A 19898-nucleotide genomic window follows, 5' to 3' on the forward strand; every position below is an offset into this window, starting at 1 on the left:
CAGCTGTTATTCATGAAAATGAAGTAAGTTTGCTTTATAGATTTACTTCAAAAACAAAAGCCTACTTAAAAGACTACATGTAAACAGAATCACAAATATCCTAGAGAAATAGACTGGGCTGACTTTTAAAAGGCTTTCTTAATAAACCACAAAATAATTAAATAAATTGTTTAATTTAATGCTGATAGCAAATTAAAGATGAGCATACTAAATATATTCTGTAAGTTAAGATAATATCTGTAGCCATGACCATAATTATGTGTAATGATAAATATATAAGACTAATTTACCTTTCAGATTTGGATGAATGAACTTTCTTAATGAGTTTGGTAGTAACTTGTTAATAGCCTTAAAAGGCAGAAATGCCTTTCACTGGGACACTACATCCAAAAATTAAAGCAGGAAAAAGTTTTTATTTAATAAGTACAATCAATTATCTTTAAGTTGAAAAATGTTTTTAAGAAAAAAAGGCTTAAGTATAATCCTGAGAAAATATTGTATAGCTTTACCTAGAAATGTATAATATTGAAAAACTGCCTAGAATCCAAATTAAAACATAAGAGTTAGCGTACACTCTTTCCCCAACTTATAATAGATTTAGAATGCAAAATAAGAGATTTATTTCAGAGGGACATCTTGAGGCAAACATCAGTCAATTATTCCTGAGGAGTCTTAATTTGCTAGAGAAATTATTGTAAGTCAGTAACTCGTTCCATTTTGTAAAGCCCAGGTATTTTCAAGAGACGATCTTGAGCCATTTGCTCAGTCTAAGCAAATCCTGAAATGAACCTCTGTCCAGGGTAAGCTCTCTCTTAGTAATTTGTACTTAGCCTGCAAATGATTAATTAAATGGAAGATGGAGACAAGAGCTACTCAGCAAATACTAGCTGGCTACCCTCCTGTAGACAGTAGAAAACAACAAAAGAGAGACTCTGTCTCAAAACAAGATGAAAGGCAAGGAACAATACCTAAAGTTATCCTCCAGCCTCCACACATATCTCATACCATGGACACACAAACTTGTATATGCTTCATACATCACACACAAATTTAAAATAAATTGGGATATTTAGCCTGGGTGTCATGCCACATGCCATTAATCCCAACATTCCGGAAACAGAAGCAGTAGGATCTCATAGCTTACACAGTGAGTGACCCAGTCTCAAAAATAAATGACCTATATATTTGTACATCTATTCTTCAATCTCTTTGACAATTTATTTAACAAAAATCTGTAAGTTACACTGTAAGGCAAGAAGAAAATAATGGGATAGTTTAAAGAGAAAAGGTAAGCAAGAGAAGTGATGTGATATGTTTGTATGGTTAATAAAAAAGCATGAAAACCTAACAGTGGATGGATATATTGGAAGAAGAAGACAACATGTAAAGAAGAATGGTGCACTGGGTAGTTTTATGTCAATTTGACATGAGCTGGAGTCATCTGGAAAGAGAAAACCTCAGTTAAGAGAATGCTCCTGCAAATATTGGCCTGTTGGAACAGTCTGTGGTGCATTTTCTTGAGTGATGATTGATGTGGGAGAGCCTAGCACAGTGTGGACAGTGTCCTTACAGGGCTGGTGCTCTTGAATTGTATAAGAAAGGAGGCTGAGAAAGCCATGAGAAGCAAGTCAGTAAACAGTGTTTTCCCATTGCATCAGTACCTGCCTGCAGGTTCCTGTACTGTTTGAATTTCTGTCCTCATTGCCTTTGAAAATCAACTAAGATATGGATACGTAAAAAAATAGAACATTTTTTCCCCACAAGATGGTTTGGTCATGGTGTTTTATCACAGCACTAGAATCTCTAATTAATACATTAAAATTAATCTTGGAATTTAAAAATTATATTTGTCTAGCCATGACTTTCAAAGAAAAGGGGGTTTCTTGGTCACTGTTCTATTGCTGTGAAACTTGTGACCTAGGAAATGCTCAGAAAGAAAGTATTTAATTGAGGGCTGTTGCCTCAAAAATGTTGTGGCCCAAGCTGGAGCCTCACTTTGGGTGGCCTAAAATGTTGTGGCCCTCTCCACTCCTTGCTTAGTGGCCACTATTTCCCAACCCAAGCTACCAATGCGGTCTGCGGGTCAGGGTTCAGCAAGAGAGAGAGTGAGGAGACCAGACAGAGTGTGATTCAATCCCGTTTATTCTTCAGTCTCTCTTCCTAGTCCAAGTCCCAAGTCTTGAGTTCCTAGTTTCTAGTTGTACTCCATGTTGTTCTCTTCCGAGTATCTAATGTCTACTCCTACTCCTAGTGTCTGAATCTCTGTTACTCCAAATTGTTCTCTCCAAATTGTTCTGAGTTGTACTGTCCTAATTGTTCTGTACTCTCCTGTCTGCCTCTCGCCTTTTATATGTCTCACTTCTAAGCCATGCCTTTAAGTCACACCTTTAATCATGCCCTTAGGTCTTCTCTCTAAATCTGATATCTAAGTCACTCTCTTAAGTCACACACCTTTAATCTCACACACCTTTAATCTCACACACCCAAGGTATCTAAACCAAGATTATCAGAGTGTGCTCAGCTGTTATAGGCTATTGTAATACAAGTCTCATGTCAGGGTATATAGCTCAAGATGGCTGCAAAGCTGATAGCCGCTTTCTGCTAAAAGTCGGCTCCCAGCAGAGGGCTTACTTAATGTTTCAGAGGTTTAGTCTAATATATACAATATATTCGAGACAGGGTTTCTTTGAGTAGTCCTGGCTGTCCTGGAACTCACTCTGTAGACCAGGCTGGCCTCAAACTCAGAAATCCCCTGCCTCTGCCTCTCAAGTGCTGGGATCAAAGGCGTGCCCCACCTCTGCCTGGCTGGTTTAGTCTAATATTATAGCAGGAAACATGGAGACATGTGGGTGTGTGATGGAGCAGCTGAGGGTGCTACATCCTGACCTATTCACACACACAGACAAACAAACACACAAAGAGAGGGGGAGGGGAGGAGTAGGAGGAAGGAGTGGGAGAGGGGGAGGGGGGGTGAGAGGGAGAGGGAGAGGGAGGGGGAGAGGGAGAGAAAACCTGGGGCTGGCTTGGCATTTTGAAACCTCAAAGCACATCCTCAGTGACACACTTTCTCCAACAAGACTGGACCTACTCCAACAAGGCCATTCCTCCAAATCCTTTCATATAGCACAACTCCCTGGTTTCTAAGAACCCAAATGTATGAGCCAATGTTGGCCACTCTTATTCAAACCACCACAGGGTTTATTTGGCAAATGGCTACTAATAACCATTATATCACCTAGTAATTTATTATTATTCAGTAAATTCTGACAGTGTGAAAAAACACACATGTACAGCTACAGCTCTATCATAAGTTATCAACAAAAATAAAAGAAAGATCATTTTCTTTGCACTGGTGAGCATAGGAAAAACATAGAGGAACCCTCTGAGCAATCCAGTATCTCCAAATTTCATAACTTAGTGAAAATAACCAACTTCTTCAAACATAAAACTATCAAAATTGACAGAAGAAAATATGTAACAATAAAATTCTTAAAACTGTTAAAGAAATAGAGAGCTGTATAGGTATTATTAATAACATTTAAGTGCCTGAAGGTCTCATGAAGCAATGCTGACTCTGATAAAGAAATCAGATCTGTCTTACAAACCTGTCAACACACCTGTAGGTGTCAGAGGTGGGGGCAGAAATCTTGTCATAAACAGTTTGGAAATAAGTGAGTCCTAAAAGTTAAGAACTTCACATAAGCACTGTTTAGATGTCATGACAAGGTGCAGTGTTAATTTCTTACTTTGCTGATATGATTCCTGGGGAAGAGGAATTAAGTACATGTGTGTGGAGTACTGAAGCCAGGTGTTTTTTCTAGTACAGTAGGTGGAGGGTAGATAAAGGGTGGTGATTGATAGATACTAAGGGAGATATCAATGTCAGCTAATGTTTAGCCAAGTATAGGTACAGATGGTTACATTAAAAAATTATAGCTGTGTGTTTGTCTGTGATCTATTTGCCTAAAGGGCCTATACGCAAAGCTGTTTCATTGCCAAAAAAATACTCATAGCTCACACAACTTGATTTGAACAGCATTGCAATGAAAGTGGTATTAGGAAAAGAGTCTGATTCGATGATTGGGCCAGTTATCTGAAGAATAAGCTTGAAATATCTTGCAGCACAAACACTTCAAGAGCTGATCAATTGAAATTTACTATCAAAATGGCGTGGGCAACTGAACTCTTAGTGAAGTGAGGAACAACAGCTCAATCACAAAATCAAATCATATTGAAATGAAGAATTAAAAGCTGTATTCGGTAAAAACAGACCATCAAACAAACAAAAATCCCACCTTCTCACTTGGGATTACAAGGTAAATAGATTCCAGACTAAAACCCTGACAACTAGGTCTTCCTTTTATGCCAACCTCCTTTACTTTGGGATAAGCTGCTTATCTCTGTACATGTTAATTACAGTAGGAGTGTTTGTCTAACCTACTTCATCTTCCTTGAAGGCTAAAGGCACAGGGATAAATCACTGTCTTAATCCTGCAGTCATCTTGGACTTCAAACATAGCAGAATCTATGGGACAGACTCCCTCTTCTGCACATGTGGGTTTTTAGCCATGAAGGTAAGCCTGTACCCTGAACTACACACATCTCCTCAAGGACTGGCAGTCAAAACAGCAATAAGATTTCTCTGCATCACCTTGCCGGACCACACAACAATCTGACAGAATTGACCCCATCCTAAAGACTACACCAGAACTAAGAATGTTTACTCATGCTCTCACCCTGTTTATCTTTCATATTTGCTTCAGCTCATGCCTCCACAGCGGATGTCTGATAACTAGCTTCATTTATTTCTTTCCTTTATTTTGCCAATATGGCTACATTGAATAAGTCACCTCTAATTACTTTTTTTTGTCACCCATCTTTTTAATTAGCATATTGAATAAGGTAGCCAAACTGAGCTTATTGGATTCTGGAGCACAGAAAATTCCCTAAAAATACTGGTTATAACACTTAACTTTTTGCCTTATAAACCCAAATATAAAATAGGTATATATGAGTTGGTATAGAGATTATAAGTAAATAGATAAATAAATAAATAAATAAGCAGATGAGAAGTAAGTAATCCCTGGACAGAATAAACAAATGACTCATGCAGGTTTTGTATAATCAGGACAAAATACTCCTTCTTATTTTTAACATGTAAACTGCATATAACCACTTCTTTCCAAAGAGTCCTCTGAACGGAGGATGAGAAAAACAAGTACCTGAAGAGAAAGAGAACTTGAAAAATACAACATCAGAAACAGCACTGTAACATTGATACTGACTCATCACACAGACAGTGGCATTCCAGATGTGATAAAAAAGAAAACTGTCCTTTTTTTTTGCATAGACAACAGCTATAGCACCACTACAAGAAAATACCAAACAAAGCAGAATCTTACAAAACACTAGACTAGTACTACTACACAGAACCTCCCAGATCAACAATGACATTCCAATGCTTAGAATCTGACAAGACTAAGAGAAAGCTAAAGATGTATGACAACCATAGAAGCAAGTTTGTTCCTGGATAAAACTACAAAGATATAACAATCAAACAAATAAATCAATAAATGGTGAGGTAAGAATCTCATATTTCAGCTAGGAGTGGTATTTAGTTATTAATATAATTTATTAATAATTTATCAGTATTGACTTTAAAATTTTTTACAACTGTATCATTTCAGTGTATACTGCTAAATTATTATTTCCTATTCTACAAAACTAAGTACAGAATATGTAAAAATTCTATTAGTAGTATCTTCTTAATTTTTCTCTAGATCAAACCTATTCTTGAGTATACCTAAAATAAAAAAGAACAAAAGACACTATGAACACATACAAAGAATCTAGAGACAAAATAGAGTAAGAGAATTCAGACTCTACTTAGGTATCTACTAGGTATCTAATTCAAGGGATCTTAATATTTGTACCATGGTCTGCCAAACACTTCATCTGTATCAAGCCTTCCTCCTGTAAGTCAGCTTAACTGCCTCAGATCAGAACCTTTCTGTGATCAGTCTATGCTCACAGCATTTATTGTAGTTTCTCCTAATGCTCTTGGGAGAAGCTAAGACCTGCATATTGGGTGATTTAAACTATCATATATAACCTCAAATGATGTTGGATCCTTATGGTCTTGTGTTTATTGTTTTATTATGAACTCATTTTGTAGACGATGTATGTCATTTATTAGTAAATACAGAGATTCAGCCATCTACTCACTGCATAAACCTGAATGATTTACTGTTCAAAGAAATGTAGACCTTGGGGAAAGCCCTTATCCTAATCACCCTCCTGTGTGGAAGTGCTCCCTGTGGGCACTGGAGGCCATCCACTACTGTCTAGCCTCTTGCTGTCTTGCTCCTAACAAACTGCTGGTGGTGTGTTGGAATCAATAGTCCTGTCAAATTAAGCAAGCTGGTGTAGGCAGTAGAGCAATGACATTGTTGTTCTCAGGCCTGGTGTGTGCACGCAGTGGGAGTCAGGAGGTTAAATGAAAGCGAGCCTTCTGTTGGAAAGCAATGTTGACAGAGCTGATAATCACCTGTTCTGGAACCTCAGGCCATAAGGCAGGAGGAAGGGTGTTTGAAAACAGTTTTAAATGCATGTCTTTCTACACTGTTCCAGGCTCATATATGAATGTGTCAAAACTTCTTCATTACCAGCATAACTGAAGAGATGAGAGCTGGAAAACTCAAAGGTTAATGCCATATTTTCAAGAGTGATTTTCTTTTAAGTGCAAATAATTAATAGCAACTTGTTCAATGTTGCGTTGAGAATTTTGTGCTTGTGTACATTAATAGCAAGAACTCTTAACAACTTTCCTCAGAGTTCCTCTAAAGCGACATGTTATAAATCCAGCCTTCTTGTAGACACAAGGGACAGCAAGCTCCCTTTCCATCTCCTTCCTCAGCCTTTTCCTCCTTCAGCTGTGGTGCCGAGTACACGCTACAGCTTTGTCTTGCAGAGAGCCATTTTCTTCTAAGCACTGATGCTCTAACATGCCTGCTAGAAGCTCTCACATCACCCCTCTCCACTGGCTGTAGATATCAGCCTATTTTAGATTCCACATCTGATGGCTATTTACTGAGTAGATGTCACTGTAGTAATAAGTGAATGCTCTGAGCTCAGGCACATTTCTTTCATTGTGGACATTTTGAATTATGACAACTCAAGTGTCAGCTGTTCACCTGATATTTAGTAATTATTCAATATGTATGTGAAGGTAAAAATGAATGTAAATCAATAAGTTAGCACTTGCTATGTTGGCCAATGATTCAGGTTTAAAGAACTACTCAAAAGAAATCAATGCTTTAAAGAGATGACTCCTGTCTTAACCCTACAAAGAATGCCAATGGCTTCAACATACTCTCACCACTCAACTCAAACACTGGTGCTATTGAGCCAGTCTCAGGTCTCCCTATTCAATCATTCAGAATTTTTTCCATATTTTTAAGTATTATAGAATATTATACATTATAGAATGAGAGATTTTATTATAGAAGAATTAATATATATTAATATGTAATATTAATATATAATAATTTATATATATGTCAATTTATAGAATAAAATATGCTTGCCTATTGTCTGAGAAACCAGGTCCTACACAGAGAGGCAGTGGGAGCATAGTGAAAATACATTTAACCCCATTATGCTGTCCAGATGTTGAAAGAATCTCAGTAAATATCAGGCTTACAGATCTCCCATTAACCAAGCCCTACTCATCTACCCTAAGAGGAATAATTCCTGCAAGATACCCTTCATACTCCCTTCAAAACCCCTGTAATGTTAAATAAGACATATACTACCAAGGACTATTTCCTCATGATTCAGTACCTACTCTTCCTTGGACACCATTAAGACTAGACTTCGTGCTACATTTCATCAGCAAAGCTACCTATGTTGAACTTTGGCCATACTGCACAGCTGCTACATTAATAAATCCCTTGACTGAAAAATGATTCAACTTAAATCTGTTTATCTCTAATCCTCTTTCCTCTCCATGTCCACATCTAATATATACCTCTATATTAGCCTGTGAACATTGTGAGGACACACACACACACACACACACACACACACACACACACACTAGATAAGTTGTTTTTTTTTTTAAATAAATACACTCCTAACAATTTTTAAATGTAGTCTTCCTTCTCCCTGGAGTTGTTGGTCCTTGGCCCACAAGGACAAAGGGGGAAGGGTCAATGAACAGAGAGCTTCAGAGGGCCTATTAGTTAAAATGGAAACAACTATATTCCGGGATCAGCTTCAGGGGACAGATCAACTTTGTTCAGGGTGAATCAGAGGTTATATAATTTGGGGAAAGGAGGAAGGACTATCCAGCATGGGCAAAGGTCATTGGTTAAAGGCTAAAGAACTGAGATTCCTCATTAGCATGGGGAGGCATTCCAGGAATCTCAGGTGCTGAGTGGACAGATTCTTATTGGGAGAAAGAAAGCTGAACCTGTAGTCTCACAAAGGCTATGTGGCATTCTGCAGGTAGAAGGTATGGGTGTTTCTGAGCTCCATAGATAAGGTAAGAGAAGAAAAGCCCTTCTAATAAAGGGAGTCCCCCATTTTGCACCGAACTCAGAAGGCTATTTGGACAATGGTAGAGTTGTCCAAACAACTAATTGGCAGGGCCCCAAGAATGGAATAGGTATTAAATGTTTTATTCACACTTTTTTACATTCTTTACTATTTTTAAATTATTATGGTAGCATCAGAGGCCTAGTAAAGGAAACATGTCCTAATAAAGAAAAGGGAACCTCTGGATGGGTAGAGACAGAACATTCCAGTTGTGGAGGTCAATCATTTGAAAAAGAAAGCACCTCTCATGAAGGCATTGCCACCTTAAGCCATGCTAAAGAAGTATGGAATAATTATGCTCTTAACAGGATAATGTATTTTTCTTTCTGTATGCTCATTTCCTAGCTCAGTGACTTGACAGCTAAGCCATTTCTCTTTGTAAGTCACCTCACATTTTAGAATTACTCGAGAAAATCTCTCTCTCTCTCTCTCTCTCTCTCTCTCTCTCTCACTCACTCTCTGTGTGTGTGTGTGTTTTCATCCCTATTCTAAGCATGCTTTTCCTAATATTTTAGAGTTCATTCTTTTTCCAAAGTTTGTTTGTTTGTTTATTTATTTATTTATTTATTTATTTGCCATAGGTTGCTTGTACATCATGAGGCTGACATCCATTAAAGCCTAATTCAAAAAACATGGCTTTCTTTCTCTGTTCCTCTTCTCTCTGTGTCCTCTAGGCAGCTGTTGAAATTTACAGTATGACTGCTTCATAGTTTTATTTCCAACTTTAATAAAATTATACTTACATTACCTTTTAGTTCTGTTCTTAAATTTCTCATTAATAAGACAAAGGCGCCCAAGAGAAGACTCCGATTTTCCCATAATTCTCATTAAATGATACTCTTACCCATAAACCTGTCTTTAAGGTGGCTACATAATTTTCTTACCTTTCTTTCTGGTTATGAGTATGCTTTCTTGGTCTTATGTGAGAGCAAATCTCCTCCCCTTTAAAGATGTTTGTATCTGATCCCTGAACTCCATTGAGAGGTTTTACTTTATTGCCTTAATGACTCTGGAGGCATAACTCTATCCTCAGCTTCTTATCCAGGACACAATTCATGAAAAGAGTTCATCTTTAACTCGCAAATAGTTTATGTACAATTGGAGGTAAGTGATGGTTGTCTCTACAGCACTGTGTACAATCTACTCTCATATATAGCCAGAATCAAGTGTGTCCATAATGTTATGTGACTTCACATGACCGTTTCCCCTTCTGTTAAATGACATGATTGTAGAGTTAACTCTTTCTCATGAATTTTTAAGGAACTGGAGGGATACTGGATACAGATGATTCACTTGTTAAGCATCACAATTTGCACAGAATTTTAGAGTAGTTAACCTGGGCTTCAAGATAAAGCAAAAAATTTGCCCAATATCATAACCAAGTAGGATATGATGGACTCAGGTGCCCTATTACCATTTGGGAGATGAAGATAAATATCCAAATGTATACAGGAAAGAGGTGACAGTGGCACTGGGTGGAGTTTCACATGTCTCCATCAGTTATATTTTTTTGTTTGTTTTTTGAGACAGGGTTTCTCTGTATAGCCTTGGCTGACCTGGAACTCACTCTGTAGACCAGGATGGCCTTGAACTCAGAAATCTGCCTGCCTCTGCCTCCCAAGTGCTGGGATTAAAGGTGTGCACCACCACCGCCCGGCCCATCAGTTACATTTTCAACCAGAGCATAGACTCTGGCTATTTGTAGCACGCCAGGGATTTGAGGAAGGAAACATTTTAGTTATGGGAAGTGCTCCTACACTACATAGACAGTTTTTCAGAGACTGGTCTGTGCCTACTGCACTCCAGCACTACTCTTCCTCTAAATGTTAATAGTCAAAGTGTTTCCAGACTTGCTTTATAAGGAAGAGAGACAAACCACCTTCTTCTGAAAGCACTTGGCCTTTGCAATGCTTTACTAGCTTGCTCATGGAAGTGACTTTTCCAAGCTCCCAACTCATGTCAGTCCTCTGTAGATGACATCACAGATGTGCCACAGCTTACAAGTCAGTGCACCCACACCCTCCTTGCAATCTCTCCCCATGTGAAGTTGTTGCTACAAAGAGATGGGAGGTCACCTGCTGTGACTGTGCAGCCTTAGAGTTCTCAGGGCTCCTACAATGAAGCAAATTCCTCCATTCACCTGGAATCAGAGGCTACCTGGTTGCAGGTGTACAATATGGCTTACTTATTAAGCTTTTTGCTTCGGATATGAGATCTCCCTCCTCTCTTAGAAGTCTTTGAAAATGAGCACAGGGTACCACTTTTGGTGTGGTAGAGCTGAAGAGTTATTCTTCAGAGCCCTGCAATACTGTACATGGAGTTAAGTTGATAAATATCCTAATAAATTTCTTATCCTAAACAACAATTTCTCACTTTGTCTTTCTGTCTAAACTACTCATCTTAATGACGTTCTCTGGGTTGTAAAAGCAGGCATCTCCTTGAAAAAAAAAAACTTTGTTTGGTGTGTTTTAAATGTGTTGTTTCTTACAAATCTCTCTTACCTCAAAGCTCCATCAGAGTCTGAAGACCCTTTCTTCTAATATATGTTTCTCCTCCACAGCAATGATATATAAGTTCTTTTCCTGAGCAGACTGCTTGCAATACACCCTTATATTTAACAATGTATTGTTGATATTGGTATTTCCTAATAATTCTTGCCAGAAGGATATATACATATACATGAATGGCAAAATATCATGTATTTGTATGTATATGTGTATTTAAAATAAAAAACGCCATTAAAAAATCCCTTTGTCGCATCACTTCAGAGCACTCCTTGCATTAGATTTATGATACATTTTTAAATCAAAATCTTTCTTCTTGGTCATCTGTTTCCTTTTTGGAATTTAGTAGGAAAACAAATATTTTCAATTCATGTTCCTCTTCTGTGTCACAATGATATGCATACAAGAACATGTCTTCCACACTCCCTCAAACTCAGGGGAAATGGTACAGTTGAGCTGCTTGTTGCCTTGGGCCAACATAAAAATGTCCTAAGTCTGGTCATTGGACTACATTTCCTTCAGTCTCTTCTCTATTTTTGTCCTTGCAGTTCCTTTTTTTTTTTTTTGACAGGAATAATTCTGGGTCAGGAATTTTGACTGTGGGTTAGTAACCCCTTCCCTCCACTTGAGGCCCTGTCTATCTACTGGAAGTGGACTCTTTGAGTTTTTTCCCCCAGTGTTGGTCATTTTAGCTAAGGTTACTACCAATGAGTCCTGAGAGTGTCTCACCTCCTGGGTGTCTGGTACTTTCTAGAGGGTGCTCCCCCCACCTCCCACTGGCCAAGGCTGCTTATTTCTGTTCATTCTCTTGGCTTCTCTGCTGTCTCCTCCCCCATATCTTATCCTGTTCTTTTTTTCCCTTTCCCTTCCCCTTCCCCTCTCCCACCTAGGTCCCTCTCTCTTGCTGCCTCTCATGATTATTTCCTTCCCCCTTCTAAGGGACTGAAGTCTCCTCACGTGGGCATTTCTGCTTGTTACACCTCTTATGGTCTGTAGGTTGTATCCTAGGTTTTCCACACTTTTTTGGCTAATATCCACTTATCAGTGAGTATATACCATTTGTGTAGTTTTGGGTCTGAGTTACCTCAATCAGAATGATATTTTCTAGATCCATCCATCTGCCTGCAAAATTTATGATGTCCTTGGTTTTTAGGGCTCCATCTAATGGGGGGGGTACACCAAGGCCTAAAACTACTATGCTATGATGTGCTTGCTGACAGGAGCCTGGTTTGGCTGTCCTCTGAGAGCTCCTATGAGCAGCTGACTGAGACATAAGCTGATACTTACTCCCAACCATTGGACTGAAGTCAGGGACCCCTATGGTTGAATTCAGAGAAAGATGGAAGAAGCTAAAAGGAAGAATGACCCCATAGGAAGACCAACAGTCTCAACTAACCCAGACCCTAGGGAGTTCCCAGAGACTGAGCTTCCACTAAGCAGGAGTATACACGAGCTGGTCCAAGGCCCCTGGCACATGTGTACCAGAGGTCTTTCTTTTCCGATGTCAATGATAGAAGATGTATTCAATCCTCAAGGGTCTTATGTCCCAGGGAAGGGGGAGACCTGGTGGTAGGGAACAGCACCCTTTTGGAGGCAAGGGGGAGGAGGAATGGGATGAGGAACTGTGGGAGGGGGATAAAGTGAGGAGGGGGAAATGACTGGAATGTAAATAAAATAATTTTTAAAAAAGAAAATATACGGAAACTAAATTAAAGATTTTGAACAAAGAGAAAAAATGTCTTAAGTCTAGTAGGCTACAGAAGAAAGGGGAAGAAGTAGATGAGAGGGAGAGACCCTAAGATCACATGTGCCAAAGGCTGGCAACCCTATAAACAGCTCATTTTTCTTTTTATAATTTCAAGCACATTTTAGTCAGGGGAAAGAGAAGGGCGGCAACATGAGTAAATTTTTCCTTTGAATATCACTGATAATAATAATAGAGAAGAAGCAGAGTGCCTACTACACTGGATGGATGAAGAAGCTATAGTGATTTGACCTTGTGGACAATTATACAGTTAGTTCAAAGGAGTGCATGGCAATCATATAGAAAACAGTAACTCTTACACACCTGCCTCTTTCCATTAATTATAGCATATAGCCTGTAGAAACTGTAGCCTCACACCATGGATGCTTTTATCTACCTGTTGACCCCATCCTAAAAGAGTTGAACAAATACTAACTTAGTCCAGTAGATCAGTTCTGATTTCCTCTGATGACTCTTCCTTCTTCAAGTGCCTGCTTGGAATTAAAATAGAACTCAAGGACCCTGAAAGGACTTTCAAGGTTGTTCCTACTAAACCTAATGAGAGGTCCTTGGATTCTTTTCCCAAAGTATTTTCTGAAAAGGGTTCATGATCATATGTATAGATCTCTTATGCTAACATATTTTTCCTGAGGACCCAGAGGCCATTTTTGAAATGCAATCATCAGAAATGGGAGAGGGTCTCTCACCCAGCCCTGTAGAAAGGTAGATTTCTGACCCCAATATTGGTCAACCAGACAACACAGCTGCCTGGTGGCATTTACACTGTCCAACCCTTTGTACTCTTGTTTCCTTGCTTCTGATTAAGTCCTTGCTCAGCCCTGTTTTAGGCCCATCATCCTCCCTTCACAAGGCCTGGCCACTGTTTAACCTATTGAAGTACAGTTCATGTTGGACCCCTTTTCCCATTTGATGCTACATTATTGATTACAGTCTATTCCTTCCGCTTCAACAGGTGTCTGGCTTTATCTTTCACAGGGCCAGTTGCTAAGGAACTGAACCCCTCATCATGGTGGTTGTTGAAGGTGCTGGGATTATGCTCATCAGAAATCATTAGCAAAGGCATTCTCTCTGTTTCTGAAAAGAACAATCCTGCATGTTGCCATGAATAAAAGTTTAAGGAAACTTTGCTGGGAAGCAATTCAGATTTATGAATTTCACATTAAATCAGCTAAGTACATCTGTTACACTTATCATAATGGCAACTTTTGCGTAATGATTTCTTAGAATCACAAATGATGTGCAAATTCTCAGCAATTTAGGCATTTGGAAGGGCATGCATGCGTCCTGGGTGATTGCCTATTATCCTCAAACACCCAGCTTTTACCATGGCCTTTGTTCTTTCATTTTATGCCTCAGAATCTGGAAGCATAATCTCATGTGGGGGCAGAGAATTAACCCTACAAGGATATCTCCGCATGTGTTAGATAGCATCCCATTTTCTCTAATTCATTATTTTGCAATGTAACTCACAAATGGCTAAAAGTACTTCCCAAAGAATGAAACAGAAAGAGTGTGTGTTTGCCTTCTGGACTTATGATCCACATACAGCTTCAGAGTCTTGCTCTTAGAAGACGCTGTACTGTGACCATATTTCTCATTTCTCCTTTAACCCTAACCACAAACTTTTCTTGCTTTTTATAATCTGACTGGAATATGAATCACCTTCCATAAGTATGACATTGTATCTCAGACATATATCTGACACAAAATAAAGGCCAAAAGTGGTTTATAGAACAATCAAAATGCTTGTCTTTGTCTGAGGCCAGTTATTAACAGACAGACAGACAGACAGACAGACACTCATACACACACACACACACACACACACACACACACACACACACACACACATTCACAGAACTAGAAGATGATTTAAGCAAATACTGCTACAGTGCCAAACAAATTATACAACTCTGCTCACAGATTACTTATTCCCTTTGTGGTGATATGAATAAAATTAGCCCCCATAAGACCATAGGGAGTGGCCCGATAGTGGCACTATTAGAAGGTGTGCCCTTGTTGGAGTAGCTGTGGTGTTGAATGAGGAAGTGTGTAATTGTGAATGGGCTTTGAATCTCAGATGTACAAGATGCCCAGCATAGCATCCAGTGTGTCTGCCAGTGTCTTCCCGGTGTCTGCCAGTCTGGATGTAAAACTCTCAGTACCATATTTGCCTGCACACTGCCATGCTTCCCACCTTGGCAATAATGGATTAAAACTCTGAAATTGTAAGCTAGCTTCTGTTAAATGTTTTCTTTTATAAGAGTTGCCATGGTCATAGTGTTTCTTCAAAACAATGAAACCTTAATGAAGACATCCTCTGTACCTAAAACTTCTGGGGTGGGCAACAAAAGGACTGTGTCAACATGCAGCTTACATTTTGTAGTTGGACATGACTCTTCATCAAGCTCTCAGACTTTGTCATTGTGCTGGATGCCTTGAGGCTGTAGTTTTTCCCATTCTGTGACTCTTTCAGGTGCTCCTGGATTTGTTTAGCTTGTTTCCTGCAGATATGAATATGTGGATTAATATTGTGTAGATGTTATGCTAATTTTGAAGGTCTTTTAAAAGGATCCACATTCTATTCCGCAGTTAAAACTTGGAGCTAGGGCTTGACTAACATAGTTTTAAAATGCTAATATTTATACAATTCCAATATATGTACCTTATGCACATACTATTGTTTGAAGAGCTTTTTGTTGTTGGTAGTGGTGGTTGTACCAAGATCCTAAATAATAAAGCAGTCAACTTTTTCTTTTCTGGTGTTGTGCTGAAGGTCAAATCTAGAATCTCATGCAGGCTAATCACACCCTCTCCCATTGAACTGTGTAACCATTCTCCAACAGAGTTAACCTTATAAGCTAATGTTTACACAGTAATTTGAAACACATTGTTATAAAGTTTAATACATTTTTTTGTTTATTTCCACAAAAAACCTTTGTAATGAGGTAATCTACTATACGCATTTAGATGAGAATGTCAAGGCACAAGGCACAAAGAAACGAAATAATTTTTTTTTTTTGCTTGTTTGTTTGTTTTTGAGACTGGGTTTCTTTGTATAGTTTTGGCTGTCCTGGAACTCACTCTGTATACCAGGCTGGCCTCAAACTCAGAAAATCCATATCTGCCTTTGCCTCCCAAGTGCTGGGATTAAAGGCATGCACCACCACTGCCCGGTGAAATAAAATACTTTATTAAAAAATATTTAGACAAGAAGGGTTTTAATCCACTCAGTCTTGCTTCATACTCTACTCAGAAGCACCACTCAGAGCTGTCCAGCCACTTGTATAAGGTCCTTAAACTTCTAAATGGAGAAGTTGAGATTTCTCTAGGACTCTGAACTTCCACGTAAAATCTCTGCATATATTGATTATTGTTTTTACTATTCAGTATCTATACAGAAAGGGTGGATGTGATGGTCTGTATATGCTTGGGCCAGGGAGTGACACTATTAGGAGGTATGGCCTTACTGGTAGTAGGTGTTTCACTGTGGGCATGGACTGTAATAGACTAGTCCTAGCTGCCTGGAAGCAAGTATTCTTTTAGAGGCCTACAGATGAAGATGTAGACCTCCTAGCTCCTTCTACACCATGCTGGCCTGGCTGCAGTCATGCTCCTGCCTTGATGATACTGGACCAAATCTCTGAACCTGAAAGCCAGTCTCAAGTAAACGTTCTTAAATGCCTTGGTCATGGTGTCTGTTCACAGCCATAAAACCCTAAGACAGTGGACCAAACTACTGTCTATTTAGTTTCCTTTTTCCAGGCTTTCACAGCAATTATATATAATCCCTAGTAGACTCAAATGTACCTGCAGGATCATTCTCTTAAGTTTGCTTCTGCAGGTCTCAGCCCTGTAGAGACCCACTGGTAAAACGACTCTTACAGGACAAGCTTCCTGGGCAGGCAGCATTCAGAGCATGGTCTCTGTTATAGGAGAGGCTGACCTGGATCTTCTCTCTGCCCATTTCATTATTCTCATCATTACCTAAACTTCCCTGAGCCCTTTCCTTTTTCTGTGAGTTGCATTCCTAAGAGCTCTCTCCCATGAGTACCAAGGCAGTTACAGGCAAAATGTTCCTCTCTTTTCCTTTTGTTACCCAGCATGCTCCGTGCTGTGGAAAGATACTACAGAAGAATGAGGACATTGCTCCAAAGATAAAAGATTGTACTAATTGCTTCTCTCACACAACACTGGTACTTTCTAAAAGATTCAGAGGTAATGAGCATCTTTGAATTTAAACCCCAGTGTGAAGTGGTTGTCTGTTTAAATATTTCTTTTATCTTTTCAATTATTGGGAGGGGGGAGGACTTTTAGGTCTAACCCTCTCAACTGCTTTAGTCCTGTTAAAATATTCTATCAACTTCTTAACAACAAATTTATAGTCTGTTGATAAAAATAAATTCATCTCATAAACATTTAAGGAGCACATAGCAGACACATAAAGGGGGAAGGAATTCTTTTGAGAAGCAAACTGGATATTGGGAAATGAGAAGCCAAGTGAACCATCATGAAGCAATATAAGAAGGTTTAGCACAAAGTACACATTCAGTTACATCTCTAAAATAAAAATAGTAGGAGCACTGTCTTTTCTGTAATTGCATAATTCAGATATTGGAAAAGTATACTTTTATGAAAATATTACTCATACATAATCTGAATGTATTTCTTGAATCTGTTTTCATAATCACTCTTTTACACTTTTATTATAGAGGTCCTGACTCAGTAATATTTCATAACAAATGACCTTTCATTTGAAGTATGTCTTGGTTTTTTACCATCCCTCTCTTTCCCGGTTTTCTTCTTTCACAAGTACAAGGATTATTCTAGTTTCTTTGTCTGTTTTTTTGTTTTGTTTTGTTTTTGTTTTTCCTCCCCTTAGCAAATGGGAACAAAGGAAATGACAAACATCTAACTGGTTTGTTTTTCTACTTTGAAAACAGTCACTACCTACAAGGTCTGTGCATGTACCCTAAAATGCTCCTAGTTCAATAAGATAACAACCCAGGCTTAGCAGACTACCATGTCATAGGTATCTCTGGCCCAATGCCTTAGGAGGAGATGGCCATAGTAGAAGAGTAGATGCCACAATCCAGTTGGCATCTATCATTTCTAGTGTCATAGGCTGGGTTTCTGAGGAATCAGACCTTGGCATAGGGATAATATTCAGAAAATATATTGGGTGTGTGTGATGTTACTTCCTTTGTAAGTGAGGAAATGGGGATTGTCGAATGGGAGAAACTGGAATTGGGTTCACTAAGGGTAGCAACAAGTCTCATGAGGCATTTTGAAGCTGGCTTGGTTCTGAATCCAATGTAGACCTTTGGTTCTATCTTCAGAGTATCACATTGATCTACTATTGCAGGTATGCTATCACAAAGCAGGTTGCTTGAAAGCAATTTTTAGTATTGTATGCTGACAACTTGGAACAAAGACTTCTGTTGCTGCAGAAGATAACCGTAGTCGATCAGAACATACACATCAACCCAGAATATTTAACACAAACCACAGCACATAGAAAGAATCAGGATGTTATTGACTTTCTCTCTCTCTCTCTCTCTCTCTCTCTCTCTCTCTCTCTCTCTGTCTCTCTCTCTCTCTCTCTCTCTCTCTCTCTCTCTCTCTCTCTCTCTGTGTGTGTGTGTATGTGTCTGTGTTTAATGGAAATTCTAATTCCCAAGTTTTCCACTATTTTACAGATTTTGATAATTCATCTCTGATTCTACCTATGCACATATTCTCTCCTGACCATGAAACTAATTTTAGAGTTGAGCTGTGTGATTGATTTTCAGTTCACTAAGGACTAGTACAGGAAACCTCATCCTTCTTCCTTCTATAGGTTAAAAGTAATGAGAAACTCCTTTAAGAATTCAGCTTCCAATGAAACCAAAGAAGCAAAAGGTATCAGCTTGAATGAATGAATCATCATACAGTCTGTAAATTGGACCATGTGGGCTCATTGGGAATGATTAGAAATCCTGTCCGACTGTTCTTTGGCATTGCTAGAGGATTCAGTTATCCCCACCAGAACATTCTGACTGTAAGGTGTCTTCATTTCTGCTACCTCATGTTGCCTACCTTCATTTTTGTTTGAGCCATACTTCTACCTTATATGTGAGGTTGTATGTCAGAACATAATCCATGAAGTTATGTGAGGGAAATTCTAAGATCTTGCTAGAAAACTCCCACAAACTAAGGTCACAGTCTTGTGACCTCTGTTCCTCCACAACATAGGTTGTTTTTGAAATGTGCTCCCATGTTCCTCCCAGGTGTGGGTTTACATCATATTACCCATAATCTGCTATTGCTATCCAGACTATGCTATCAAGCACTGGTTGTCCTCATATGAACTCTGCACATTCTTCCTTGCTTAAACCCTTTAACAACTTTAAAATATAAATTGTCTGATGCCATGAATAAAGTTGACTGTTGCATGAGACTTCAGTCCACCTCAGTTTTAGGCTCTACTCCCCCAGGTTTATGCCACCAACTAGAGTAGTAACACTTGCCAAGATAGCAAGTGATGAGGTCATGTATTGGCAAGTGTAGCAGACAGGGAGGAAAGACTTGAGTAGCTCATATGTAACAGTTGTTGAGCTAGTTCTTTCTGTGAGACTCTTAAAGGGGGAGCAGGGGCTGTCTCTGATTTGGCTGCCTGTCTTTGGGACACTTTCACCTAACAGGGCTGCCTTGTTTGGTCTTAATAGAAGATGTGCTTAGTATTGCTGCAACTTGATATGCCATGGCTGCTTAGTATCCAACGGTGGGCTCCTCTTTTCTGAGGACATGGGGGGGGTTAGGTGGATGGGGGGAAGGAAGGTATGATTGGTAATAGAGCAGGGAGGGGAAGCTGCAATCAGGATAGAAAATAAATAAGTAACTAAAAAAAGACTGGGGCAGCAATATCAGAGTTGTTATGGAACATATAATATAACTGACTGTGAGCATGGAGCTTTTGGTAAAGCCCCAGCTCTCTATAGCCAGAGGTTACATCTCAGTATACCAAATGGATGCTCCAGTGAACTCATCTG

The 19898-nt window shown here is 39.0% G+C and overlaps 1 protein-coding gene across 7 annotated transcripts in view; it reads right to left on the minus strand.

The window, feature by feature from the left end:
* Nrg3 (neuregulin 3) overlaps nt 1-19898 on the minus strand; it is a 1008622-nt gene that overhangs the window by 19329 nt on the left and 969395 nt on the right. For all 7 annotated transcript variants that reach the window (XM_076931501.1, XM_076931500.1, XM_076931499.1 and 4 more), the window contains exon 6: nt 15245-15371. In XM_076931501.1, the coding sequence (XP_076787616.1) occupies nt 15245-15371 (127 nt within the window). The remainder of the gene's footprint in view (nt 1-15244; nt 15372-19898) is intronic.

This window comes from Arvicanthis niloticus, chromosome 3 (assembly GCF_011762505.2).
Source record: "Arvicanthis niloticus isolate mArvNil1 chromosome 3, mArvNil1.pat.X, whole genome shotgun sequence".
NCBI lineage: Eukaryota > Metazoa > Chordata > Mammalia > Rodentia > Muridae > Arvicanthis > Arvicanthis niloticus.